Source organism: Polyergus mexicanus, unplaced genomic scaffold (genome assembly GCF_030449975.1).
Source record: "Polyergus mexicanus isolate NDT 795.1 unplaced genomic scaffold, iyPolMexi1.0 SCAF_8, whole genome shotgun sequence".
Taxonomy (NCBI): domain Eukaryota; kingdom Metazoa; phylum Arthropoda; class Insecta; order Hymenoptera; family Formicidae; genus Polyergus; species Polyergus mexicanus.
Genome location: NW_027223328.1, coordinates 3,090,037 through 3,116,266, shown reverse-complemented (window position 1 = coordinate 3,116,266; position 26,230 = coordinate 3,090,037). Strand labels below are relative to the sequence as shown.

The 26,230-nt window shown below is 27.0% G+C and overlaps 6 protein-coding genes across 10 annotated transcripts; all 6 read left to right on the top strand.

Moving 5' to 3' along the window:
* The first annotated feature begins 2,627 nt into the window (after window positions 1-2,627).
* On the top strand, window positions 2,628-5,510 carry LOC138935743 (odorant receptor Or1-like). Its single transcript, XM_070300559.1, has 5 exons — window positions 2,628-2,994; window positions 3,325-3,660; window positions 3,795-3,996; window positions 4,313-4,468; window positions 5,445-5,510. The coding sequence occupies exons 1-5, from the start codon at window positions 2,633-2,635 to the stop codon at window positions 5,496-5,498; spliced, it is 1,110 nt and encodes a 369-aa protein (XP_070156660.1). The 5' UTR covers window positions 2,628-2,632; the 3' UTR covers window positions 5,499-5,510.
* Window positions 5,511-6,885: 1,375 nt separating this feature from the next.
* Window positions 6,886-12,549, top strand: LOC138935783 (uncharacterized). The gene is made up of 10 exons (XM_070300616.1): window positions 6,886-7,611; window positions 7,972-8,310; window positions 8,563-8,758; window positions 9,083-9,238; window positions 9,422-9,490; window positions 10,475-10,839; window positions 11,029-11,364; window positions 11,690-11,894; window positions 12,058-12,213; window positions 12,502-12,549. The coding sequence occupies exons 1-10, from the start codon at window positions 7,247-7,249 to the stop codon at window positions 12,547-12,549; spliced, it is 2,235 nt and encodes a 744-aa protein (XP_070156717.1). The 5' UTR covers window positions 6,886-7,246.
* A 992-nt stretch (window positions 12,550-13,541) lies between these two features.
* On the top strand, window positions 13,542-15,914 carry LOC138935735 (odorant receptor Or1-like). 3 transcript variants are annotated; one of them, XM_070300546.1, is made up of 6 exons: window positions 13,691-13,780; window positions 14,007-14,059; window positions 14,306-14,641; window positions 14,905-15,109; window positions 15,209-15,364; window positions 15,731-15,914. In XM_070300546.1, the coding sequence occupies exons 2-6, from the start codon at window positions 14,025-14,027 to the stop codon at window positions 15,785-15,787; spliced, it is 789 nt and encodes a 262-aa protein (XP_070156647.1). In that variant the 5' UTR covers window positions 13,691-13,780; window positions 14,007-14,024; the 3' UTR covers window positions 15,788-15,914. The 3 variants fall into 3 exon arrangements, with proteins under 3 accessions (XP_070156646.1, XP_070156645.1, XP_070156647.1); XM_070300545.1 differs by lacking the exon at window positions 14,007-14,059 and having other exon boundaries at window positions 13,542-13,780; XM_070300544.1 differs by having other exon boundaries at window positions 13,542-14,059.
* Window positions 15,915-16,457: 543 nt separating this feature from the next.
* On the top strand, window positions 16,458-18,909 carry LOC138935740 (odorant receptor Or1-like). 3 transcript variants are annotated; one of them, XM_070300556.1, is made up of 6 exons: window positions 16,458-16,476; window positions 17,081-17,197; window positions 17,486-17,821; window positions 18,021-18,225; window positions 18,434-18,589; window positions 18,855-18,909. In XM_070300556.1, exons 2-6 carry the CDS (start codon window positions 17,082-17,084, stop codon window positions 18,900-18,902), a joined length of 861 nt encoding a protein of 286 aa, XP_070156657.1. In that variant the 5' UTR covers window positions 16,458-16,476; window position 17,081; the 3' UTR covers window positions 18,903-18,909. The 3 variants fall into 3 exon arrangements, with proteins under 3 accessions (XP_070156657.1, XP_070156654.1, XP_070156656.1); XM_070300555.1 differs by lacking the exon at window positions 16,458-16,476 and adding an exon at window positions 16,829-16,919; XM_070300553.1 differs by lacking the exon at window positions 16,458-16,476 and having other exon boundaries at window positions 16,776-17,197.
* Window positions 18,910-19,852: 943 nt separating this feature from the next.
* Window positions 19,853-22,483, top strand: LOC138935739 (odorant receptor 46a-like). The gene is made up of 5 exons (XM_070300552.1): window positions 19,853-20,319; window positions 20,616-20,951; window positions 21,240-21,441; window positions 21,815-21,970; window positions 22,347-22,483. Exons 1-5 carry the CDS (start codon window positions 19,958-19,960, stop codon window positions 22,395-22,397), a joined length of 1,107 nt encoding a protein of 368 aa, XP_070156653.1. The 5' UTR covers window positions 19,853-19,957; the 3' UTR covers window positions 22,398-22,483.
* Window positions 22,484-23,185: 702 nt separating this feature from the next.
* Window positions 23,186-25,592, top strand: LOC138935744 (odorant receptor 94b-like). Its single transcript, XM_070300560.1, has 5 exons — window positions 23,186-23,684; window positions 24,104-24,439; window positions 24,621-24,822; window positions 25,121-25,276; window positions 25,499-25,592. Exons 1-5 carry the CDS (start codon window positions 23,323-23,325, stop codon window positions 25,550-25,552), a joined length of 1,110 nt encoding a protein of 369 aa, XP_070156661.1. The 5' UTR covers window positions 23,186-23,322; the 3' UTR covers window positions 25,553-25,592.
* Window positions 25,593-26,230: the final 638 nt, after the last annotated feature.

The window sequence follows — 26,230 nt, the reverse complement described above, 5'->3', positions numbered from 1 at the left end:
GCCAAAATGCGTAGCGAGAGGTACATAAGATACAATTAGGGTACACGATTAGGGTATGCGAGTAGGACGCGCGATTAGGGCACACGAGTAGGGCGCACCGTTAGGGCACGCGAGTAGGACGCGCGGTTAGGGCACGCGAGTAGGGTTACTAAATATCAGGAAAACGTTCTCCTCCCTCCTCACCCCAATTTCAGATTTCTGCCGGTTCAGCCAGCAAGTAGGATTGTTAGGACTATAGGGACCTAATTAGGACATTAAAAAAAAAAGATATAAATAAGATTACAATATAATAATAATAATACCCAATTTAAAATTATTTTCAGAAAAACTAAAGAAAATAAACCACAATAATACTATAAAACATTATAAAATGTTGTAATATATATTTTATATTAAAAATGTTAGGAAAAAAAAAATATATATATATATAAATCTATATAATTAATATAAATATATCAATATAAATATTTATATTAATCTAAATTTATATTAATTAGATTCTCCTGAAATCTATACTTGGTCTAAGGTATGTTCATGGCAAATTGGATTTAATCGCTCTCAAAGCGATCAAATCTACTTTACTCGAAAACGTTAAGTTACCGGTAAGGGGAAAAGTCAGATTAAGAGAGATACTGTAGTTATATTTTTAGTAATATTTTATATTAATATAATTTATATAATATTTTTAAATAAAATAAGAGTGAAAAAGACAATATTTGAGAGAATAGAGATAGCTATAAAAATACAAAGACTCGAAAAAGAGAATGCGTTGGATAGTATCCCCTATCACTGAGCAATCATATAAAAATTGATTAATGCTCTTAATGATTAAAACTCCTTCTATTTCAATAGAGTACAGTTAAAAATATAGAAAAATATAATAATTATAAAAGAATAGACCTCCATATTACGGGAATTACAATTTTTCGTATAACGTAATATATCCATGTCTCGAGAGTAGTAAATTTTTTCGCTTCTCCGGCTTTTTAATTAGAATTCTGAGCAAAATCCCACGAGGGATTAAAGACATTCATAAAAGGCATTCTTAACATTCTTTGTACGCTAAAACCAATATTGCAAATGATATTGTGATTTTTCATAATATGACACTTCGCGAAAACCTATCAACTGACAGTACGTCCATCATCGCACGATTCTATAAACGTGAAAAAATTAATTAAGGCTGTTAATAAATAAAACTCCTTGGAAAGAACACGGTTAAAATTATAGAAAAATATAATATATGCATCGGCATTTTCATATGGGTACTTGAGTTCACATCTTGTCACCGACGAGTATCAGATAAATATTTTTACTAACGTTGTTACCTTCGGTCGACGAATAATTGGCTGTTAGTCTCTTGATATCATAAATTGATAAAAAACAAGATATAATATTGATGCGTTAGACAGTTAGATAATTGAAATTGAAAAATTATTGAAATTAATTAATTTTATTTGATTGATTTATTCCAACTTTTTTAAATTTTTTACAAAATTATGTACAATGAAAAATTAAAAAAAAATCTGAATGTATAATGTATATACATATATATATATACACATACACGCACACATGCACTCAATTAAATATTGTGCTATTATTAAATACACCGAAATTGTTAAACATATATATGTATATATTGTATATACAATCTAATTTATATTTTATAGCTATGATTATAGTTATTATATAGTTATACTCGATGATGTACCTTTTCTTATATGGATATATGCTCTGATAAACTTTATCATACCCTTAATATAATAATAATTTTAATTTTTTTTTTTTGCAGTAATACAAAAATATATTATTTCAATAAATTAACTTGATATTATTTGCTGCTATTACTTACTGCAATAAAAATTCAATATACGTGTATAAGTATTAGAATGCGATGTTCGATGTTGCATCTTTATGGCAGCAATAAATTAAATATAATTTAAAAGCTACATAAAGTCGTCTGCATCAAGATTTCATATGGCTAAACCATAATTGATAGTTTGCTTGTCGCATAAGATATAGGTGGACATAAATGTAACATTACATTTCACATTATGTACGATATGCATTTTAAAACGATTGTGAAAATATCGTTTTGCGATGCAAAAGTTTTATATATCGTCGTAATAATATAGCGCATTCACGAATGCGTAAATGGAAATTGAAGATAAAAAATCGAATTGCAAAAGACTATAGACTCTTTACGATTGTTAGTGAAATTTTCTTGCTCATCGCGCTGTAAAGAATAATTGTCGTATTATTATAATGCATTATATATAATTTTCAAATTAATAATAATAATAATTCATTATTTTGATTTACAAATTTTTGGATGTGCGGACAATTTTTTAACTTTAAATTTCCGTTATACATGATTATTTTATAATCGTATAATATTTAGTATTATTTATCTTATTAACCGGGATTACGTTTTCGTAAATTATGGTGAAATGTGTGAAAAAATAAGATAAACGGAATAAAATACTAGATTTTTCGACACACAATGACATATTAAAATAAAGAAATATAAGATTTAAGTACATAATACAAAAGCATTTTTTGACTTTTCCGCATATTTAAATTTTTTCTTGATATTATATTATTGAATAAGTAAAAAAGAAAGAACAAAATGAGCGTTCTTACATTCACATTTCAAGTTCTTACCATTTGCGGATGTTGGCCACCGAATTCGTGGACGTCACGATACAAACGTATTATGTATGATATATACACAGTCTGTATAGTTTTGTTAATAAATACATTTATGTTGTCGCAACTAATGGATATAATTCTGAATGTCGACAATACCGACGATTTTGCCGAAAATTTTTACGTCACGCTTGCTATGATTGTATCCTGTTGCAAAATGTTCAGTTTATTGAGAAATCGCAGCAACATCGCGATGTTAATCGATATTCTGATGAAGAAACCATGTAAGCCCGTCGAATTCGATGAAATAAAAATTCGACAGAAATTCGACAGACTTATACAGTAAGTATCGCAAAATGAATAATAAAATTATGAAACGTAATCACATATTATATAGAGGATTGCTTTTTAAGAGACCTTATATTATATAGAGAATGCATTAAAAAAATACATATTCATAAAAGATATTAAATAAAGTGATTCTATATAATTAAATTTTCTACAAAATCCGTATACATATTGCAACCTTTTTAAAAATAGATTTTAATATTAATTTTTTATATAACGGTAAATTAAAGTCGAATTATCAACCTTATATTAAATAAAAAGTTAAGATTATTGAAAACACACATTAAATAGTGAATTTCAAAAATGTTTACAACTATTTTATAGAATGAATACGCTCTATTATGCGACTCTAGTCGAATTGACTTGTGCGTTTGCAGTAGCAACATCAGTGTTCAAAGATTACAGAAAGGATAGATTAGCTTTTAGAGCATGGTTACCATTCAATTATTCTTCACCGATTCTATTTCGAATCGCTTATGTGCATCAGTCGATAAGTTTGACAGTTGGATCGGTCCTCCACATTGCTTGCGACAGTCTCATTTGCGGATTATTAATGCATATCTGTTCTCAAATAGAGATATTCAAATGTCACTTGAGAAAGATCGTAAACAAATCGCATTTCCTTCGCGAGTGCGTTATACAGCACATATATATCTCTAAGTCAGTTTTCTTATTAATAAAAATTTTCTTCTACAAATACAAATAGATACATATACATACATATATGTACATGTGCGCATGTGCAAAATAATTTTAAAGATGTTTGAAAGAGTTACGTGTTCAATTGATTTTAGATTCGCGTTTATGGTAAATAAAAAGTTTAGATTTATCATCACTGTTCAATTTGTAGTGAGTATGTTGGTAGTGTGTTTTAATCTGCATCAACTGACACAGATGGATATAAATGCGAAATATATTCAAATAATGTTATACATGTGTTGCATGCTGACACAAATCTCTTTTTATTGCTGGTACGGAAACGAAGTCAAGCTTAAGGTGCGCACTTTTTAAAAAATATTTCTTTTCTCACGCATGATTTTTTCTATCTTTTCTTATATTTTATTTTGGCTGGCATATCGAATTTGTTTATATTATGCAGACATTTTTACGTTTAGTGCAACGTTATTGCATCAAAGATATATTAAAGGATACTATTTTACGAGAATTAATTTTTATTTAAGATTATTTAAAAAGGTCCCTTTACCTTATTTATTTTCTATAGATATACAGAATCAATTTGGGTACAATTTGAATATTTATCTTATTTTATAACTAAAATTATTTAATTACTTTCCCATATTCTTAAATATAGAGTCAACAACTGGCTAGTAACGTGTTCGAAATGGAATGGCTTACTTTGGATCATAACGTAAAAAGGAGTTTGTTAATAATTATGACACGCAGTATGATACCTATTGAATTTACCAGTGCCTATGTTATCTCTATGAATCTTGAATCATTCGTCGGTGTTAGTATAAAATTTTATTTTTATTTTTAAGAGAGCACACCCGTTTTTGAAACCTCGAAAAATGAGTACATTTTCTAGATTTTTTTTGCAGCGCAACGACTTGATAAAAATTTTTAATTTTTTTATGACATTAATACAATATTATTAACTACTTAAATAAAAATTTTCAGCTTAAAAAAAATTTTCTTTTTAAAGTTATGGGGATATTTGTAGAGTTCCTCCAAATTTTAGATGGCTGCACGATACGCATAAAAACGTTCGTAGATCATATCTGAAATCAAAAATTCAAGTCTTTTTTTATTAAACAATGTAAAACTATCTGCTATCCAATCGTTTTTTCAACATTTCAAAAAATAAAAAAAATGGCGGGCGTGTTGAAAAAAAAGTATGGGGGGTTTTTTTTTTTTTGAAAAAGTTAATCTTTTTTTCATAATAAAAAAATTTCGGAATTGGAATAAAAAAAGACTTTGTTGGTAGATGCGAAATTTTATTAGAAACTCGCTTGTAAAATTTGGAGTCAATCCGTCGAACGTAGCTCGAATTTTCACGCACACCGTGCATGAAAACATAAATCTGCAAATATTTGTACAACAAAAAAAAAAAAAAAAGTTTTGGCACTACAAAAAAATTTTTAAACGTGTACTCATTTTTCGAGGTTTCAAACGGATATTAACCCTTAAATAATCGCAATTTTGCACTTATAAATACGATTTTTATTCACATCTAGTCATAGATGTAACATCAATAAATCTATTTAAAAAAGAATTTATAATTAGATTAAAATTTTAAACTTTATTAATGTTTTTATGTAATAGATAAATTAATTATAAATAATTTATAAATTTAAGATCCAAAATTTTTATTTGTGCTGACATATTATTGTTTATGTTATTAGGTTTCATGTTTTATATATATAAGAAATAGATTATTAATTTATCATGGGGATACATAATAAGCAAATGACCACTTATTACAGTTGCTCAAGACATCGTATTCTGCTTACAATATACTCCAACAGATGAAGGATTAAGTGGCAAAAATTAACAGTAGGAGACTATAAATACTATTTTTATTACAGGCAAAAGTTACTAATTGGCTTATAAATAAATTCTGAGATAGCTCAAGTGACCACAAAAAAGGAGAAAAGATAAACTATGAATATAATCTCATATAAACGATGCAATTATTTTAAATGATCAAATATTTTCATTCTTCTCTGACTCCACTTACTAAGATATCATTTTACATGGTTTTATTTTCACAAAATTTTATGTCATAAAACCAATATTTGAGAGAATTTTGCTTTTTATGATTAATGTATGAGAATATTATATCTGAGAAACACAATTGCAGTCTAAATAATGAAAGTCGTTATCAAAAAAGGCTTTATCGAGAAATCACGAAATTAAAAAAATTCATCAATCTCTTAGAAGATTCTATAGCGAATTATATATATATATATACATACTATTACATAAAAATAAAATTGATTAACGATTAAGTGTTTCAATTTTTAATTTACACACAAAGTGGGGCAGATAAATATTTATTAATAAAATTTATTTATAATAAATAATTATAAAGCGTATATATTTATATTCTTGTTTATAATTTAAAAGAAGGAGACTATTGCAAGTTGAATAATTTATTTTTTATCATATTTGAAAAATAGTAAGTGTAACTCAAATTGACAATGCGCGTATTAGAATTCACATTACAAATTTTAACAATCTATGGTTGCTGGACATTGGATTCTTGGACATTTTTCTACAAACGTCTCTCATATCATATATTTATAATTCTTATATTTACATTAATTACTACGTTTATACTGTCGCAAGTCTTGGATCTAATACTAATCGTGGAAAATTCGGACGACCTTACTTACATTTCTATATGCTTCTTGCCATGATCGTCTCCCGCTTTAAAATGTCTAGTTTGTTAATAAATCGCAATAATATCGCGATGCTAATAGATATTCTTATGAAAAAACCGTATATGCAGCATTGTATATATATATATATATATATATATATGTGTGTGTGTGTGTGTGTGTGTAGTTTATCCTAACGTGATAATATGTGTTGAAACATTTGATTGGAAAGTAATCAAATGCAATATGAACTCCATATCTTTTTCTATCTGTAAAGAAAAAGAAAGAAAGCTAGAAAGAGAAAGTACTACATTATTAACGATTATGAAAGATTTATGTTTCTTACTTTTTCAACTTAGGTTTTTTTAACGTCTAATCTCTCAAAGTATTTTTCTTATAAGTTATTACTATGTCATGGTATATTGTATCAAATCTCCATTTAATGATTGTATTGCTTAGTTGCATAAAAATATTATTATGCGAAAGATACATTCGCAATTTAAATAATAAAAGTCATTGTGTATGAAGGGGAGAAGTTGAAGTCGTAAGAGATCGCGAGGCTATAGACATGATCGTTAGTCTCTTTCAAGATTTTATTGTGTGTTGTATTGAGATATATAAAATCGACTGTATATGTGTGTGTCGTTACAGCAGCTAAAGCCATTTTAAAATTAATTGTTGATCAATCGAATCAATTTCAATTCGCAGCAGTAGAGAATAACGTGGAATATATGTAATTTTATATAGCAAATTAATATACACAATAAGCAATTATGTAAAGTATAGCTGCAATTTTACTCGCGCGCGCGTTTAAAATCAAGAAGACGAAGAACGTTATACAATATATTCGATAATTTATTTATCATTTCGTGTAAAAAATAGACGGAAAAATAATCAAAGTTGAAATGCGTATATTGGGATTTACGTTCAAAATTTTAATCAGTTGTGGTTGTTGGATACCGAATTCCTGGAGCGTTTCATTCTACAAACGCTTAATGTACTATGTGTATACGATTTTTATACTTTTATTGATAAATACATTTACGTTGTCGCAATTTTTGGATATAATACTGATCGTTGATAATCCGGACGATTTTATGGATAATTTCTACATGCTGCTTGCCATGATCGTTTCTTGTTTTAAAATGTTTAGTCTGTTGATGAATCGCAGCAACATTGCAATGCTAACAGACATTCTAATGAGCAAACCATGCAAACCAATGGAATCAGCCGAAATAGAGATACGACAGAGATTCGATAAACTCATTGAGTAAATATTCCGAAACAATGACGTTTTAATTGTTATGTATCTAGAAATTATATTATTTACAATATATTCTTTATAATTTAAAGTGATTAACATATTTTTTTAAATACATCATTATAACTGTGACAAAGAATCTTACATTAAACTTTTTTAATATGCGGCAATATGGTGTGGTTTGCAATGTGTTGATATTTATTATACTTTGTTTGCCAGAATTATATACTAAAAAGCTAAAATTTAGAGATATTATTAGAACAAGTTGTTTTTTAATTAAAACTATTTTATGTTTTGAAGAAAAATTAAATTATAAAGAAAATATCGAGTTGTTAACGGAATACAAAACCGCCTGCAGCCATTTTACAGGACAAACACCTTGTATTATATGATTCTGGTTGAACTGACATGTGCATCTACGGCGGTAGCGTCATTATTCACGGATTACAAGAAAGAAAAGTTAACTTTCAGAGCGTGGTTACCATTTGACTACTACTCCTCGGCGACGCTTTTTCATTTTACTTATTTTCATCAATTAATTAGTTTGACAGTTGGATCTGTCTTACACGTTGCTTGCGACGGTCTTATTTGCGGATTATTGTTGCATATATGCTGTCAAATAGAAATATTAAGTTATCGTTTAAAGAATATCACACGCAATCCAAAAATACTTCGTGACTGCATCATTCAGCACAATCTTATAATTAAGTTCGTTTTTATTATTAATATTGTGATAAAAAATTATTTTTTTTCTACATTTCCCTGTGTAATTATACTTGTACTCTAAATGTATATTTGTATTTTTTCATTAACTTCTTTTTATTTTATATGTACATATAAATATATGTATACGTTATATAAAAATGCTAAAGATGTTTTTTGTAATCTTTTATCACTATATACGTATTTAATATTTTTGTCGATAATTAAATATAATGAAAAGTATTTAATTGATTTTAGATTTGCCCTTCTGTTGAACAAAAAATTTAGGTTTACTATCAGCTTTCAGTTTCTTGTAAGTACATTGGTGGTATGTTTCACTTTATATCAATTGACTAAGACAAGTGGAAAATTCGTCGAATTAGGAATGTATATGTCGTGCATGCTGACACAAATTTTTTTGTATTGTTGGTACGCGAATGAAGTTAAATTGAAGGTATGCGCTTTTACGTGTTTAGTTGTATCGTTTACGTATTAATATTTAAATAAATTAAATATCCTAAGCAAGAGATATTTCTTTTATCTGGTATAAAATATTTTTTTCTGCATTAGACGTAGATAAAACATTTAAATATGTAGCCGAATATGTAGTTTTTTTTTTTTTTTTTTTTTAGAAGTATAAAATTTTAAATCAAAATTAATTCCTGCATTAAAAATAATGCATGTGTTGTAATATCGAAAACTAATTTTTCTATAGTTAATCTTTCTATTCTGTTACGATCAAAAGATTAATAAATGTACCCTCGATTTTTGAGCATAGAGTCGACAACTAGTCAATGATTTATATAAAATAGAATGGATTACGCTGGAACGAAACATACAAAAGGATTTATTAACAATCACAATACGCAGTAGAATTCCCATTGAATTTAGCAGCGCCTATGTTATACCTATGAATCTGGATTCATTTGTAGATGTTAGTTGAAAAAAAAAATATATATATATATATACATATTATAATTATATTTTAATAGCACATAATAAATAGTAGTTATTAATTTATAAAAAAATATATATGTTTTAATATTATAAGTATATTTTGTGAACACTTCCAAAATAAAAAGCAAGACAATTTTATTTATATTTATTTATATTATAGTTGCTCAAGACATCATATTCGACTTACAATATACTTCAACAAATGCAAGATCCGAATAACAAAGACAAATAGGAAAACGTTCCTTGTTACATGATTCTGTCATCAATATGTATGTGAAGCTGAGAATGTTAAAATAAATTGTTTTGCTAATAATATCATATATATATATATATATATATATATATATAATTAGATAAAAAAACAAATCATGTAATTTATTGCTTATTTATTTTTTGGCATACATGCAAAAATTTCTTTACTTACATCTTTTATTTATGTCTGTTGATTTCAATGTAAATACATATGTATGGTATATATGTATAGATTTTATATGCATTCAATGTGTGACTACATGTTAGAATGTTTGATTAAAAACTAATGTTGCAAGAATAAATAGAAAAAAGCAATCAATTAAATATTTTATATTAGCAGAGAAAGTGTGTGATACATTATCAAGGACTTCTAGATATTTCTATTTTTTATTCTTTACACAGTTCAATTTTCTAATGTTTAATTTGATAAATTAGCATTTTCAGAAAACGTCATTATATTATAAAACATCGTAGCTCATGATTGAATTTATATTTAACGACCGCACTCGATGAAGGGTTGTTGATGTATGGAAAGGATATAGATTGCAATCTAAATAATGAAACTTATCGCATATGAAGGGGGAAGTTGTACGAGTGTATTATTATGGGACGATCGCGAAATTATAGACATTATATGATTGTCAGTCTTTCTCAAGATTTCTTCATAACATTTTCCAGAAAAATATTTTTATTATTCTATTCTATCAGAGTTCGTGTGAGTGAAGAAAATTGCCGATTGAGGTATAATTTAACTCATTTTGGCTCATTGTCATATGCATAAATTTTAAAGTGTATAATTATTGTATTATACAATATTGTGAACCTCACATTTAATTACTTAAAAGAAAAGGAAATTTGAAAATATTATAATCTTTTAAACACACACAATGATTCATGATTAATGCCTTTTCTGGAGAACAGATATCGAGATAACCTTGACAGAGAAATAAATTAAAAATTAAATATGCACGTGTTGGATTTTACGTTTAAAATATTAATGATTTGCGGATGTTGGATACCGGATTCCTGGACAACATCGTACAAACGATTTGTTTATCATGTATACACTATTTTTATAATCCTACTGATATACACGTTTATGCTATCGCAATTGATGGATTTAATTTTAACCGTGGACAATGCCGATGATTTTACCGATAATTTCTATATGCTTCTCGCCATGATCGTCTCGTGCTGTAAGATGTTCACCCTGCTGATGAACCGTAGTAATATTGTCATGCTAATCGATATCCTCGTAAGAAAACCGTGTAGACCGGATCAGTCTGACGAAATCAAGATTCAGCAAAAATTCGATAGACTTATACAGTGAGTACATTTATATAATGAAATTTAATTATATATATATAATATACAATAGCAACGATAATTTATTAAAATTGATTCATGCTACATTAGACTCTCTTATAACAAGCATTTAATTTAATCGCAAAGCTAACGTCGCAGCAAAAGTTGAATGAAAATTGAAACAGGAAAATCTCTACAGTCATCTTACAGGACAAATACACTTTACTATGCAATCCTGGTGGAAACAACGTGTGTATGCATTGCCGTTACATCATTGCTGACAGAATTCAGCAAAGGAAGATTGACATTCAGAGCATGGTTACCATTCAACTACACGTCGCCGTCACTATTTCGCATTGTATACATACACCAGCTGATAGGTTTAACGGCCGGCTCTGTTCTTCATGTAGCTTGTGACGGTCTTATATGTGGTCTGTTGGTGCATGTTTGCTGTCAAATTGAAATAATGGAATGTCGTTTGAGAAAAATTAATCGCAACCGAGATATCCTTCGCAAATCCCTTCTTCAACACAACACTGTATTCAAGTTGGTGTTTTGCAGCTAATATTATATGTATAAAAATATTTCGCAATTTTTTTTTGTAATTAATACATTTCATATAACTCTTGTGTTTGTATTTTTCGAAAGAAAGAAAGAAAGAAAGATCAAGAAAACAATTTTGATAATACCAAATATAAAAATACACTCTACATACTTGAGAACTTTCGGTTAATTACAGAACTTTTCATTAATTTATTTATTCACGACTTTGTCGTATTTTTATGGATATAATATATTATTTGTACAATTTTAATTAATGAAATATTTTAAATATTTTCAAATTTATAACATTTTATATTTATAATTTCAGGCTTGCTGGCTTGGTAAATGAAAAATTTAGATTGACTATTGTCATACAGTTTATTGTGAGTACATTAGTAGTGTGCTTTAATCTGTATCAATTTACTAAGTCGACAGCGTTAAGAGCAAAATATATGCAATTAATTATGTATATGGGTTGCATGCTGTCGCAAATTTTCTTATATTGCTGGTACGGGAACGAAGTTAAGTTGAGGGTCTGTATTTTTTTAAACAGACATATGTATGTACATATATATATATATATATATATATATATATATATATATGTATTCGTTATTTGTTATTATTTAAACATTTAATATGATATATTGTGCATAAATTAAATAAATAATAAGCTATAAATTGTTAAACATATAGAGTCGTCAACTGGTCAATAACATATTTGAAATGGAATGGTTTGAACTGGACAATTATACTAAACAATCGTTATTAATGATCATGAGACGTGGTACAATACCAATCGAGCTTACCAGTGCTTACGTTATCTCTATGAACCTCGATTCATTTGTAAATGTCAGTATTAAAAATTATATTATGATATAATTAACAGTCAAGATCTAAAATATTGTTGTAATATCAAATATGTTTTAATTAATTTCTTTTTTAATAAAAAAAAAATTACCCGATTAAAAATAAAATATTTTATTCATATCAAAGAAGTGTTTAATATATGTATTTGACGAAAGAAATTCTCTATTACGTATTTGGGATATAAATTTACATGTAACAATAAGTATCAGTTTTATCGGCTGTATATATTTAACTTATTTTGAATAACATTATTTATAACTTTAATTGCAGTTACTTAAGACATCGTATTCAGCTTATAACATACTTCAGCAAATGTAAAAATTTTAATACCAGAGACAAAATAAAAGAAAAAATATCGTTCATACTTTGCAATTAGAGCAGTGTGAATTTGTATCATGCACATATAAAGAGAAAAAGAGACGGAAGAGAAAGAGAGAGAAAGAGATTTTTTAAAAAGTTGAAATAGATGTTTATCGTTTTATTCTGTGTATATAGACATGCGTTATTATTATTATTATTTTATTTTTTTTTTTAAGTATAAAAAGGCATTTAAAGAGAGAAAGTGAAATTTAAATCACTTTACATTATATAATAATGACTATATACAATATTAGAAATTTTATTAATGATATTTTTACTTACATATTTTGCATGCTAATTCAGCTATAGTCGATTCATTTGGACATTTTTCTGCCGTCCGTTATATACGCATATATTATATTAGTATTAGATTATGTAGACTAGTAGAATTTATACCAATACTTGAAGATCAATATTGGAAAAAAAAAACTGTCATTCACATGGTTTGCTATGAAAATCTCATGCCTACATAAAATAAACATCTTCCGATGGAGTATAAGATATCGATATTAATATTTTAAGAGTAATTACATAGAGCTCGATTTGATATTCAAGAGATGTTATTTTTTATAATGTGTAATTTCATAAAGCAGAATTCTAGTGAAGCATTATTATGTCATGATATCGCAATATCAAGTTTGTATTTAGACGATTGATAAAAATGATACTATCCAAGAAACATAATTACACAATCTGAATAATAAAAGCTGTCAAAGAGGGGGAAGTTGGACGTAGTGTATGCCGGAAGATTTCGTGAAGCTATAGACATTCCATGGTCAGTTTGCCATAAGATTTTATCTAAGTACATCAAATTGTTTTACGAAAAAAAAAAAAACTTTTATTTTCATAATACTACTATTTGAATTTCGTAAGTTCAGAAAATTGTCGTTTGATATAATTTGGCCATCAATTTAAATTGTCGTAAACATAGATTTTTGAAAAATTGATTAAATAATTATGCTATATTATTAAATGCTTAAAATTTATTATAATTAATTAAAAAAAAAGAAATATATATATATATATATATTTCAAAAATTTTTAAAAATCTCGAGTAGAAATAAAGGCACGAATATACATAACATCGAGGAAAATACGTTATAAAAATGCGCATATTGGACTTTACATTTAAAATATTGACGATCTGCGGCTGCGAGCGACCGGAATCCTGGACAACGCCGTACAAACGGTTAGTCTATTACGTGTATACAATTTTCATATTATTACTAATACACACGTTTATGTTATCGCAATTGATGGATCTGATTATAACTGTGGACAATTCCGATGACTTCACCGATAATTTTTACATGCTACTCGCCATGATTGTATCTTGCTGCAAGATGTTTGCTCTGTTAATGAATCGCAACAACATTGAGATATTGATTAATATTCTTATGAAAAAACCGCTTCAGCCGATTGAATCCGATGAAATGGAAATTCGACAAAAATACGAGAAATTAATACAGTAGGTATCGCGAGCTAATCTCAATTTCTGTTTCATTTAATGTATAACATTCGATGATCAATTTTATGATTCTAATATGTAACACATTTAATTTAGATCAAAATTATCAATTGAAGTAATTTTCTTATATTAAGCTCTCTTTTTATTTATGCGAATATTTACAATAAGATGCAATTCTTTTTATGAGAAAAAAACAAAACATTGAATGATAATTGAAATGCAAAAATGTCCATAGTTATTTTACAGATCAAATACATTTCACTACGTTATTCTGGTCGAGACGACATGTCTATGCGTTACCGTAACGTCGCTATTGACGGAATTCAAAAAGGGCAAATTGACTTTTCGGGCGTGGCTGCCATTCGACTATTCGTCGCCGTTACTATTTCTTTTCGTATACGCTCATCAATTGATAAGTTTTACAGTCGGATCTGTTCATCACGTAGCTTGCGACAGTCTCATATGCGGATTACTAGTGCACATTTGCTGTCAACTAGAGATATTGGAATGTCGCATAAGAAAAGGCACACGTAATCCGAAAATTCTTCGCGATTGTGTTTTTCAGCACAATCATATATTCAAGTTCGTTTTTATAGAGCCTAGCGTTACGAGTAAAAATATTTTTTATCATTAATATAAATCAAAAAGTTATAGCACGGTTTTTTTTTTTTTTATATAAATTAGAAAAAAGTAAATACGTATGTTATTTTTTTGGCAATATAAAATTATTCTTATCAAGTATTTTCCACTAATATATTGCACATTTTTTATATACATTTATATATTTTTATCTATATCTTTTCAATATTCGAGAATCACGATATTACGTTTGCGATTAATTCTAGGTTTGCTCATATGGTGAATGATAAATTCAGGATAACTATTTTTATTCAATTTGTCGTAAGTACACTGGTAGTGTGTTTCAATCTTTATCAATTTACCAAGTCAACGGCATTAAGAGCAAAATATATGCAATTAATACTGTATATGTGCTCCATGCTATCGCAAATATTCTTTTATTGCTGGTGCGGGAATGAAGTTAAATTGAGGGTACGTGCTTTTAAAATGGCTATCTCTTTTACATGAACATTTAGTATACTATATACGTAGATTAAATAAATAGTAAAGATCTTGAATTATTATATACAGAGTCGACAATTGGTAAATAACGTGTTTGAGATGGAGTGGTTTCACCTGAATGAAGATGCCAAGAAAGTTCTATTACTGATCATGAGACGCGGTACAATACCAATCGAATTTACCAGTGCCTCTGTTATTTCTATGAACCTCGATTCATTTGTGGGTGTTAGTATCGAAACTTATTGTCGCTCTATAAATAGTAGCGGAGATCATTTGCAAAACTCTAATATCGAAACTGCTATAATTCTCAGTTTCTTTCAATAAAATGAAGTAACCGATAAAAAATTAATTTTCTTTTATATTAAAAGTAACTTGAATATTTAATGTATTTAATAAAAAGAAATTTTAACATATAATTGCATAAACGTGTATTTTAATTTTGCTTCTAAGATTAAGAAGTTACATTTTACGAAATTTTCAAATATTTTGTTACATTGCATAATCAAACTTAATAATATATACACTTAATAATATAATATATACACCTCTGCAACTAATTTTAAAATATGACACTAATAATTTTAATTGCAGTTGCTCAAAACATCGTATTCTGCTTACAATATACTTCAGCAAACGCAAGATTCATAACGTTAGACACAATTAAAAAGAAAAAAAAAAAAAAAATGATAACATCTTATAAACATCGTAGAATAATATATTTTATACCAGTATTATAATACTGATAATTTACTATATTATATATCACTAATGTTGTACAAATAGAAAAATTATAATAAAAAAATTGTTATATATGTATCGCATGTTTTGCCGTTTACGTTAAAATATGGGTTTTACTTACATTGCATGCTAACAATACGTTATGATTATATCATTTGGAGGTTACATATGAGAGTGTTAAACTAGAAATTATAGATGTGAATCAATACGGGAAACAAAATCTGTCATCTGTCATTCGATATGGTAAATTTACAGCATTATTAAATATTTCCAAGGAAGGAAGGGAGAGAAGCACGGGAATTGGCAATATTAATATTTTATGCAGCATATATATGTACAGATCGTGTGTATGCGACATTTGAGAGTTTTATTTTTTTTTTCTTTGACAACCTTTCCTAACATATAATTTGTTTTAAATTTGAATCAATATATTACATACACACTCGCCCTTTCCAATAAGATAAAGTTTGTGTTGAATATTCGTGACGATCGCACGACTATTTCATAAAAATATTATTTCATACATAGGGATATAGTCGCAGTTTTAATAATAAAGGTGCTCATATACGAAGGGAGAAGTTATCAGTAGAAATTGAAGAGTATCCCTTAAGAAATCGTAGATCTATAGACATTTTACAATTATTTCTTTAGAGACTTTGTTGCACATACGATTATTATTCGTGCAAGAGTCATATCGCACTTTTAAAGTTTTATTTAAAAAAATTGTATCGAATAACTTTTTTATATATCTTAGCACAGAGAAAAAAAATTAATTATGCAAATTATATATATCTAGCTAATATATATTTAAATCTTTATCTGATTGTTAAAAGGAATTAGAAAAGAATATATATATGGTAGATATATATAAAAAAGAATTTTTATATATATTTCTATATTTATTAAATTTTCGTGTTATCTGTGGAAATGGAATATCGAAAGATATAAAATTCAAAACATGCATATATTAGATTCCACTTTTAAATTCTTAATTATTTGCGGTTGCTGGCGACCGGATTCTTGGGCGTCGTCGTGTAAACGCGTAATATATCATATGCATACAGTTTTCATACTTGCGTTAATAAATACGTTCACTTTATCACAATTATTGGATATTATTCTTACCGTTGATAATCCCGATGATTTCACCGATAATTTTTACATGTTACTTGCGATGATTGTCTCTTGCTGTAAAATGCTTAGTATGTTGATGAATCGCAAAATTATCGCAATATTAACCAACATTATTACGGAAAAGCCCTGTAGACCATTGGAACCAAGTGAAATGGAAATATATCACAGATTTGATAAGGGTGTGCAGTAAGTATCCTGCAAATGAAAATTTTTATGATAAACGCTACATTAAAATTAATATCAAGTTACGAAAAAAAGGGTATATGACAGGACTTTGAAACGAACAGTCGTGATTTAAATATTTCCAAAAGACGCTGCCGCGCTAGCTTCTTTTTTACATCTCTCTACAATATATTGAGCAATTGTCACGTGTTATAATTTTATTAATAAATTTATATGTTAAAAAATAGCAAATCGATATGTAAGCGAAACACTGATAAATGACACGGAACAATGTCTACAGTTATTTTTCAGAGGGAACACGATACATTACGCTATCCTGGTTGAGACGACTTGCGTATGCATCACGTTAACGTCATTGTTTACGGACTTCAGGAAACGGACGTTGACATTCAGAGCCTGGTTGCCATACGATTATTCATTGCCGTTTTTATACCATATTACGTATGCTCACCAGTTGATAAGTTTGATAGTCGGATCTGTCCTTCACGTCGCTTGTGACGGTCTTATTTGTGGACTATTGATGCACATTTGCTGCCAGATCAAGATATTAGAATCTCGCTTGAGAAGGATAGCACGCGAGCCTGATATCCTGCGTGATTGTATCCTGCAACATAATCGTATTTTCGAGTTCGTATATATTTATATATTTATTTAAAATAATTTATTTATATATTTATATTAATTTTTAAAATTTATATATTTATATATAATATAATATATTACGAGAGAGTATCAGTATATATATTGTTGCGTTGATAAAAATATCAATGCAAATGCTATCTCTCGACTTGTAGATACTAAAAAAAATAGTTGCGTTTAATTACAGACTTGCTTTTACGGTTAACGAGAAGTTCAGATTTACTATTACTATTCAGTTTATAGTGAGCACATTGGTGGTGTGCTTTAATCTATATCAATTAACTAGAACAACCACATCGAAGGAAAAATACATTCAATTGGCATTGTACATGTGTAGTATGCTGACGCAAATCTTTTTTTATTGCTGGTATGGAAATGAAGTAAAGCTAAAGGTATGCGATTGCGAAAATAATCACATTAAAAAAAAAATAAGTTATAATAATTGCAATAAATAAATTAATAATTTGATTTGCATTATTATGTAATCGATATCTTTACATATTTTAATATTATTTGTATATTAAAATAATATACGATAATAATGTGTGAATAAAAAAAAAAAATAATATAATATAATATAATATAATATAATAAATGTAGAGTCGACAACTCATCGATAATATTTTTGAAATGGAATGGTATATGTTGGACCAGAATGTAAAGAAAGCTTTAATATTGATTATGAGACGTAGTACAGTGCCAATTGAATTCACCAGCGCTTATATCATCTCTATGAATCTTGACTCTTTCGTAGGTGTTAGTATCAAATGTTTCTTATTATCACATGAGATAAATGAGCGAGTTCAATAACATTTATATATTTAATATTTAATGTGTATATAAATCTAAAGAAAGTAAAACAAATTTTTTTCGACAATAAATATATATGTAATGAAAAAATTGCATTACACATTAAAAATTTTATAGATTATTATATATAAAGTATTTATTGTTTTTTTTTTAATTATTCGAATAAATCTTATTATATTTATAGTATATATGTAATATTTGTTTATTGCAGTTGCTTAAAACCTCATATTCAGCTTACAATATATTGCAGCAAATATAGGAATGACTCAATGTACTTGATAATTATATAAATTTAAATTTAGTCATACATTGTTTACATTTAAATAGTATTAAATTTTTCGTATATTCCTCTTATGTTAGAGATAATGGAATGTTACAATTAACAATAATCCTTGTATCATGTAGTTTCGATAGATGAAAGGGAATTAAATATATTTCTATAGATCTCTCTTTCTCTTTCTCTCTTATTCTTTTACATTTTATATATTTTATTATACACATGCATTTTGAATTATTTTAATAGAAATTGTAGGAATCAACATACGAGAAAGAAAGATTTAATACAGTGTGGCATAAAACTGTTGATAAAATGTTCCCATTCAAAAGAGAGAGTATATTTTACATATATGATTATTAAAATGGCTTACATAAGGGCATGTTTAATATTTAAACGTTTCCTCTTTTATTCTCTCCGCGCTCCGCCTTCAAGAGACACGCGCTCAGAGACTGTTATCGGAACATTGCAGCTGTACGCTGTATTTTTGATTCATGGGAATACTATGCAAAAGACATTGTTGCAAAACGAATATTGGAACTATTAATTATGAGGGGAAAACTAAGCGAAACTATCCCCTGGGGGAAAAAGAGCAACGAAGTTATAAACTTTCGTCAGTCGGCTTACGTAAGCGTTGTGTTGCGTGTTATTCTTTTTTAAATTCGCGTATCAAGAATTTTGACTATAATATCACATTCATATTATTCTTTTATTTAATTATTGTTTAATTAATATCCTTTTAATACAAATTTATATATATATATATATATATATATACATATATACATGTATTGTATATATTATCTCGTACAAAGTTTATAATTAATTAAAAATAGAAAATAGAAAAATATAAAAAACTCAATATATATATATATATAAAAGTATGAAAAAATCTTTATTAATATAATATGTATAACACACATGTAAACAATCAGTTTACTAGTTGTATTTTTGCAAGTGGATTATATTGTTGCATTTAATATAATTAATAATAACACACTATACGGACTACAATTGATTATTTTACGAAAGATTTCGTGATGCAAGTGTTGGAATTCACTTTTAAAGTGTTAACAATATGTGGCTGTTGGAGACCGGAATCGTGGACATCGATATATAAGCGAATAATATATCGAGTTTACACAATTTTAGTAATTTTGTTAGTGAATAGTTTTACACTGTCGCAATTTATGGATATAATTCTTATCGCAAACAATACCGACGATATTTCTGATAATTTTTGCATAATGCTTCCTATGTTTATTTCTTGTTACAAAATGCTTAGTTTGTTGGTAAATCATGAAAGCATTGTCAAACTGACTGACATTTTGACAAAGGAACCATGCAGACCGTCGAGACCAAACGAAATAAAAATTCACTATAAATTCGATAAAGGCATACAGTAAGTATTATTAGCAAACAATAATTACCACAGTATTGGCTGTTCGCTAAAAATAATACATTACGAGTTATAAAAATTTTCTGAACTTTAATTGTCAATCTTTATATTTATATTCACTAGCCTTTTTTCTTTATTTTAATAAAATTCTCTCCCTCTCTTGTTAGTTTAATAAAATTTAATATCTTTTTCTCAATTTTATGAAAATATTATATATATGCTAAGATACTGTTATATTAAGTTGTTGCATTCTTCGAAAAGGAAGTATGGAGAAACACAAATGTGCAATCATTTTACAGACTTAACACTTTCCATTATGCAACTCTGGGCTTAGTCGCATGCGCCACTATTACGTTCATATCTTTGTTGACGGATTTCGGTGAAAGAAAATTGACGTACAGAGCGTGGGTGCCGTTCGAATATTCATCTACAATCGTATTTTGCACGTTATACGCTCATCAATTGATATGTTTGAATATGGCTGCTCTGTTGAACGTTGCTTGCGATGGTCTGATTTGTGGATTTTTAGTGCACATTTGCTGCCAATTTGAAATCTTGGCGCATCGTTTGACAAAAATCATGCTTTATTCAGACACTCTTCGTAATTGCGTGCGACAACATTGCAATATTTTCAGGTTAGTAGAATACGATATTTATAATACATTTTACAAACATGGACAATATTTCATTTAGAGTATGAATATGGCATGTCAAGACATGTAGAAAATAATATATAATACTGTAATTAATTTTAGTTTAATATAATTTGCTATATATACATACATGTACACATATATGTACATATCGAGGATTTTATAACAAAGAGAGAGAGAGAGAGAGAGAGAGAGAGAGAGAGAGAGAGAGAGACATTCAATTTACCTCATAGATAGAAAGATTATTTATTATCAATCTTTTTTCTTCAGATTAGCTTTTATTGTAAATGCGACATTTAGAATGGTTATTACTATTCAACTTCTAATGAGTATTTTAGTGGTGTGCTTCAATCTCTATCAATTAACGCAATTGAAAATAAGTGCGAGATATATTCGATTAGCAATGCTTATGTCTTGCATGCTGACACAAATTTTTGTCTACTGCTGGTACGGCAACGAAGTCAAATTAAAGGTTCAAGCGCTTAATATATACATTTATATTAATTTATATTTATATTTATGTTAACATATTGAATATAAATATAAAAAATTGATATTTAAGTTTTTTTGTATTTTTTAAAATTTGAATAATTGCAGAAAAATCGATACATATATATATATATATATATATTCGTACGTTTGATCTTTCTTTATTTTTTCAACTTTTTCACGAGACTTTATAATTGGTTATATATGTTATATATGTTTTCTTTATAAAATAATAAGGCATATATATGTATATGCTTTTTACAAAAATGTATATATATATATATATATATGTACATAAGTATATATTTATATGGATAAATATTTATAAGCAAAATTTTCTATACATATTCAAGTAGAGTCGCCAATTCATCGATAAAATTTTTCAAATTGAATGGTTTGAGATGGACGAAAATTTAAAAAAATCATTAATATTAATAATGAAGCGTACAGCAATACCTATCGAAATCACCAGCGCTTACACTATCTCTATGAATCTTGATTCTTTTATGGGTGTAAGTACAAAAATATTATATTAATGTATGATTAAAAGTGACTTTGCCAATGTACTTTAGAATTGATTTTGCATGACGATTGACGATTCATATTTAAATAAATCATGTTAAGCAATTTGGAGAAAAGGTTAAGCAAAGTAAAGTATTTAAAACATTTATTGTATTCAAAATAACTGTATCAATTATATCATATATAATATAATTTATTTAATTTAAATTTAAAATTTAATTATATAATACTAAGCTAATAAAGATTAAAATATTGCGTAAAAATATCACATTTTATATTTGTCTTTACCATATTTTATCATTGATTAAATCATCAAATATATCAATGTATAAGTATAAATTGAGATTACGTCTATATTTGTTGTAGATACTTAAAACGTCATATTCAGCTTATAATTTGCTTCAACAAATGGAATAATAGAATAAAAATAGACTTGTGTTTATATAATACCGTGATATTGTTTTATTCAGCTGTTAATATCATAAATATAGCAACGAGTTATAAATCACGTATAATACACGACAAAGATTAAATAAATAAAAAATCAAATTAAACTATCTAAATTGTTATATTTCCCATTACATTAAATTATCCTATTAGAAAATGCGCGTGGCTTATAACTTACTTCAACAAATAAATGAGTGACGCAGAATAAAAGTTGCATTATGTAGAAATTAAGTATTATAGAAGTATAATTTGTCTGTATCAATATTTTATGACGATAGATTATAGAGCTGATTATTTAATATTTAACGATTTTGCTTATATATTTTGTCTATTCCGATTCTAGAAGATATCGTTAAAGATATAATTACGCTATGTGAATTTTCCTACTGTGTTGCATACTCGATTCATGAAAAAATTATTTCGCGAGAACTACACTGCGACGAATAGATTGCAAAATGAATAATAAAATTACCAGCCAAAGTGGGCGGGATTGTGATAAGAATATCTACATCTGATAAATTCCATCCACAAAGCTATAGACTGCGGATACTCGTCAGACTCCCTAAAGATTTCGTTACGTATCGCGCTTATCGATTATCATCCCGTGAAGCATTCCTTAATTATAATTTAATTAAACTTATATAACAAAAAGAAAAAAATGTTTTATAGTTAATTAGAAACTTTTTTTAAATTAATATGGGATTTAAATAATATATTTAAAAATAAAAGTAAAAACAATTTACAATTAATGAAACAACTAATCACATTTTCTTAAAATATGTATAATTGATGCTATCTCAATTTAATTAAAAAACTTACAAAAAGTTTCCAATTTTCGATGACATATGTTGTGTGCTTCACAAAACGATAATCGAGAAACATAATCTTTTAAGAAATGCGTATCCTTGAATTTACTTTTAAACTCCTAACCATATTTGGATGCTGGCGACCGGATTCTTGGACGTCGCTATATAAACGCATAATGTATTATATATATTCAAGCATAATGATTTTGTTACTAAATACTTTTATGTTATCGCAATTAATGGACATAATTCTGGTTGTGGATAATGCCGATGATTTTTCCGATAATTTTTTTGTATTTGTTCCTATGGTTGTTACTTGTTCTAAATTGTTTATTTTACTATTAAATCGTAAAAGCATTATTATGTTGATTAATATACTGATGGAAAAACCATGCAGACCATTGACATCGAATGAAATGAAGATTTTTTATAAATTTGATAAAAGCATACAGTAAGTATTAGCAAATAATAATTATCGTAATGTGATATTCTGTCATTAATTATAAATTATAATATTATAAAATTTCTTTGAATTGTGCTTGTCAAAGATCAAATCTTAGATTTTTATTAAAATTAAGATTGTTGTAAATTATAAATTGATAAATACAATATATAAGAGTGTTCATGATTTAAATAAATTTAATACAATATTTTTAATGTATCTTCTTTTTTACATTTTCTTCGTGTAAAAAAGAGACAAACAAAAACATATTAAAGAATCATCAAAGTTAAATTGTTGTGAATTAATAAAATAATAATATAAATTAAAAAAATTTATATATGAAATTTCAAGATTCATTTCAAGATCATTTTGAGATTATTGGAAAATTATGTTTATCATATATATACTTATCTGCAATTATTTTACAGAATTAATACTCGACGTTATACGTATCTTGTAACGGTAACAGGCTTATTTATAGTGTTGACATCTTTATCTGTAAATTTGAAAACAAGAAAATTAACGTACAGGGCATGGATACCGTTTGATTATTCGTCTAGGACATTATTTTTCCCGATATACATTCATCAACTGATAAGTTTATTAGCCGCAGCTTTTTTAAATATTGGTTGCGATACTCTCATCTGTGGATTATTGGTCCATATTTGCTGTCAAATCGAGATTTTGGCTTATCGTTTGAAAAAAATTATGTTTTATTCAGACATTTTTCGCGATTGCATACATCAACATTATTATATCTTCAGGTTGGTTTTAATAATTTTGCAAATTTTTTGCTTTTTTATTTAATATCTTGTTAAAATAAAATAATTAGCATATATTACTACAGAAAGATATATGATAATTATTTTAATATAGCAATATTCAATGTATTACTTTTACATGATCAAAATAAATTTTTATAAAAGCAAGATTGTTAATTTTTAGACTTGTTTTTATTATGAATACAAAATTTAGGCTAACTTTTACTATTCAATTTATACTAAGTATGTTGGTGGTATGCTTTAACCTTTATCAATTAAGTAACACAACAACAAGAGCCAAATACATTGAACTGATATTGTATATGATTTGCATGTTAACACAAATCTTCTTCTACTGCTGGTACGGAAACGAAATAAAATTAAAGGTACAGGCTCTTCATTATTATATAAGATAATATTTTTAACATATTTAAATATAAATATTCAAGTTATTTTATTTTTTGGCCATATAACAATATACATATAACAATAACACAGGTATTATAAATGTTTACGTTTTTAAATATCTTGAATTAATTTAATAGAATTTCTTTTCACAGTTGTAAAATTCTGATAAAATATTTATTGTTAAAATATGTTAATAACGACGTATCAACAATAAAAATATCTTTTCTTTCCTGTACAAGCAATGTCTCGATAAATATGTTTTGTACATTTTAGTAGAGCCGTGAATTGATCGATAAAATTTTCAATATGGAATGGTTGACATTAGACAAAAATATGAAGAAGTCTCTAATAATAATAATGACACGAGCAGTTTTTCCTATTCAGGTTACCAGTGCCTACATTATTCCCATGAATCTCGAATCTTTCATGGGTGTTAGTATCGAAAATTTGATATATTGCTAAATTTAATTTTGTCAATAAGCTAATTTTACCAATTACTGTCGTATACGCTTAAGTTAACTTTGCATTTTAGCGAGAATTTATAATATATAAATCGGAAATATTTTATTAAGTCTAAGAAAATTATATATATATATCTAATACACGCACGCCACACACATATACATAATAAATGAATATTTATATTAACTCTAGTTACTTAAGACATCGTACTCTACTTACAATTTACTTCAACAAATGCGGAAATGACAGCGTAAAGGACAAACAAAATTAATGTTCCATCCACAAAATCAAACCTAGAAAAAATACGCAAAAAGAAGAAGAAATCATGAAGAAATTTTTGATACAGTTAATATGGATAAATAATATTTATATCTCACATTATTAGAAAAACATAGTTATTAGTGTTATTAGAAAAACAAAGAAAAATGATTTATATAAACGATACATGCGCGTTATTTATTTTATTATTATATATATATATATATTTTTGCTTTATTTATATATTATTTTACATTTATTTTATTAACATTTTATTTATGTTAAAAAAATTTATATTGTGTAAGTTTTTACTTTTATCGTCTTTTATGACACGTCGCACTTGTATTGTACTCGAAATGTCTCTTGTGGGTCAAAAGTCGCAATATCTGAAATCGATACGGAGAAAGAAGGACTGTGCAACGACTATTCAATACACGCAAAACAGCAGCGATAGATCTTTAAATATAATAGCGAGTTAGCTACTTAAGATTTTATGAAGATAAAATAACCAATGACATTCACCTTCTTCGAGTTCCATGATATTCGTATCTGGAAATGGTATTATCATAGAAATAAAAGCTAAATTTTCAGAGATCTACAAGTATTTTTACAGGATCAATAATGCAAGCCCGATATTATGATAATAACGTAATAATACAGATGAAG

Coding starts and splice junctions, on each gene's coding strand:
- LOC138935739 (XM_070300552.1), top strand. CDS start 19,958: ATGCAAGTGTTGGAATTCACTTTTAAAGTGTTAACAATATGTGGCTGT. Junction 20,320..20,615: donor AAATTCGATAAAGGCATACA/GTAAGTATTATT, acceptor ATCATTTTACAG/ACTTAACACTTTCCATTATG. Junction 21,442..21,814: donor GCAACGAAGTCAAATTAAAG/GTTCAAGCGCTT, acceptor ATATTCAAGTAG/AGTCGCCAATTCATCGATAA.
- LOC138935743 (XM_070300559.1), top strand. CDS start 2,633: ATGAGCGTTCTTACATTCACATTTCAAGTTCTTACCATTTGCGGATGT. Junction 2,995..3,324: donor AAATTCGACAGACTTATACA/GTAAGTATCGCA, acceptor ACTATTTTATAG/AATGAATACGCTCTATTATG. Junction 4,469..5,444: donor ATCTTGAATCATTCGTCGGT/GTTAGTATAAAA, acceptor CACTTATTACAG/TTGCTCAAGACATCGTATTC.
- LOC138935740 (XM_070300553.1), top strand. CDS start 16,836: ATGCATATATTAGATTCCACTTTTAAATTCTTAATTATTTGCGGTTGC. Junction 18,226..18,433: donor GAAATGAAGTAAAGCTAAAG/GTATGCGATTGC, acceptor TAATAAATGTAG/AGTCGACAACTCATCGATAA. Junction 18,590..18,854: donor ATCTTGACTCTTTCGTAGGT/GTTAGTATCAAA, acceptor TGTTTATTGCAG/TTGCTTAAAACCTCATATTC.
- LOC138935783 (XM_070300616.1), top strand. CDS start 7,247: ATGCGTATATTGGGATTTACGTTCAAAATTTTAATCAGTTGTGGTTGT. Junction 8,311..8,562: donor CAGCACAATCTTATAATTAA/GTTCGTTTTTAT, acceptor AATTGATTTTAG/ATTTGCCCTTCTGTTGAACA. Junction 12,214..12,501: donor ACCTCGATTCATTTGTAAAT/GTCAGTATTAAA, acceptor CTTTAATTGCAG/TTACTTAAGACATCGTATTC.
- LOC138935744 (XM_070300560.1), top strand. CDS start 23,323: ATGCGTATCCTTGAATTTACTTTTAAACTCCTAACCATATTTGGATGC. Junction 24,440..24,620: donor CAACATTATTATATCTTCAG/GTTGGTTTTAAT, acceptor GTTAATTTTTAG/ACTTGTTTTTATTATGAATA. Junction 24,823..25,120: donor GAAACGAAATAAAATTAAAG/GTACAGGCTCTT, acceptor ACATTTTAGTAG/AGCCGTGAATTGATCGATAA.
- LOC138935735 (XM_070300544.1), top strand. CDS start 13,698: ATGCGCATATTGGACTTTACATTTAAAATATTGACGATCTGCGGCTGC. Junction 14,060..14,305: donor AAATACGAGAAATTAATACA/GTAGGTATCGCG, acceptor GTTATTTTACAG/ATCAAATACATTTCACTACG. Junction 14,642..14,904: donor CAGCACAATCATATATTCAA/GTTCGTTTTTAT, acceptor GATTAATTCTAG/GTTTGCTCATATGGTGAATG.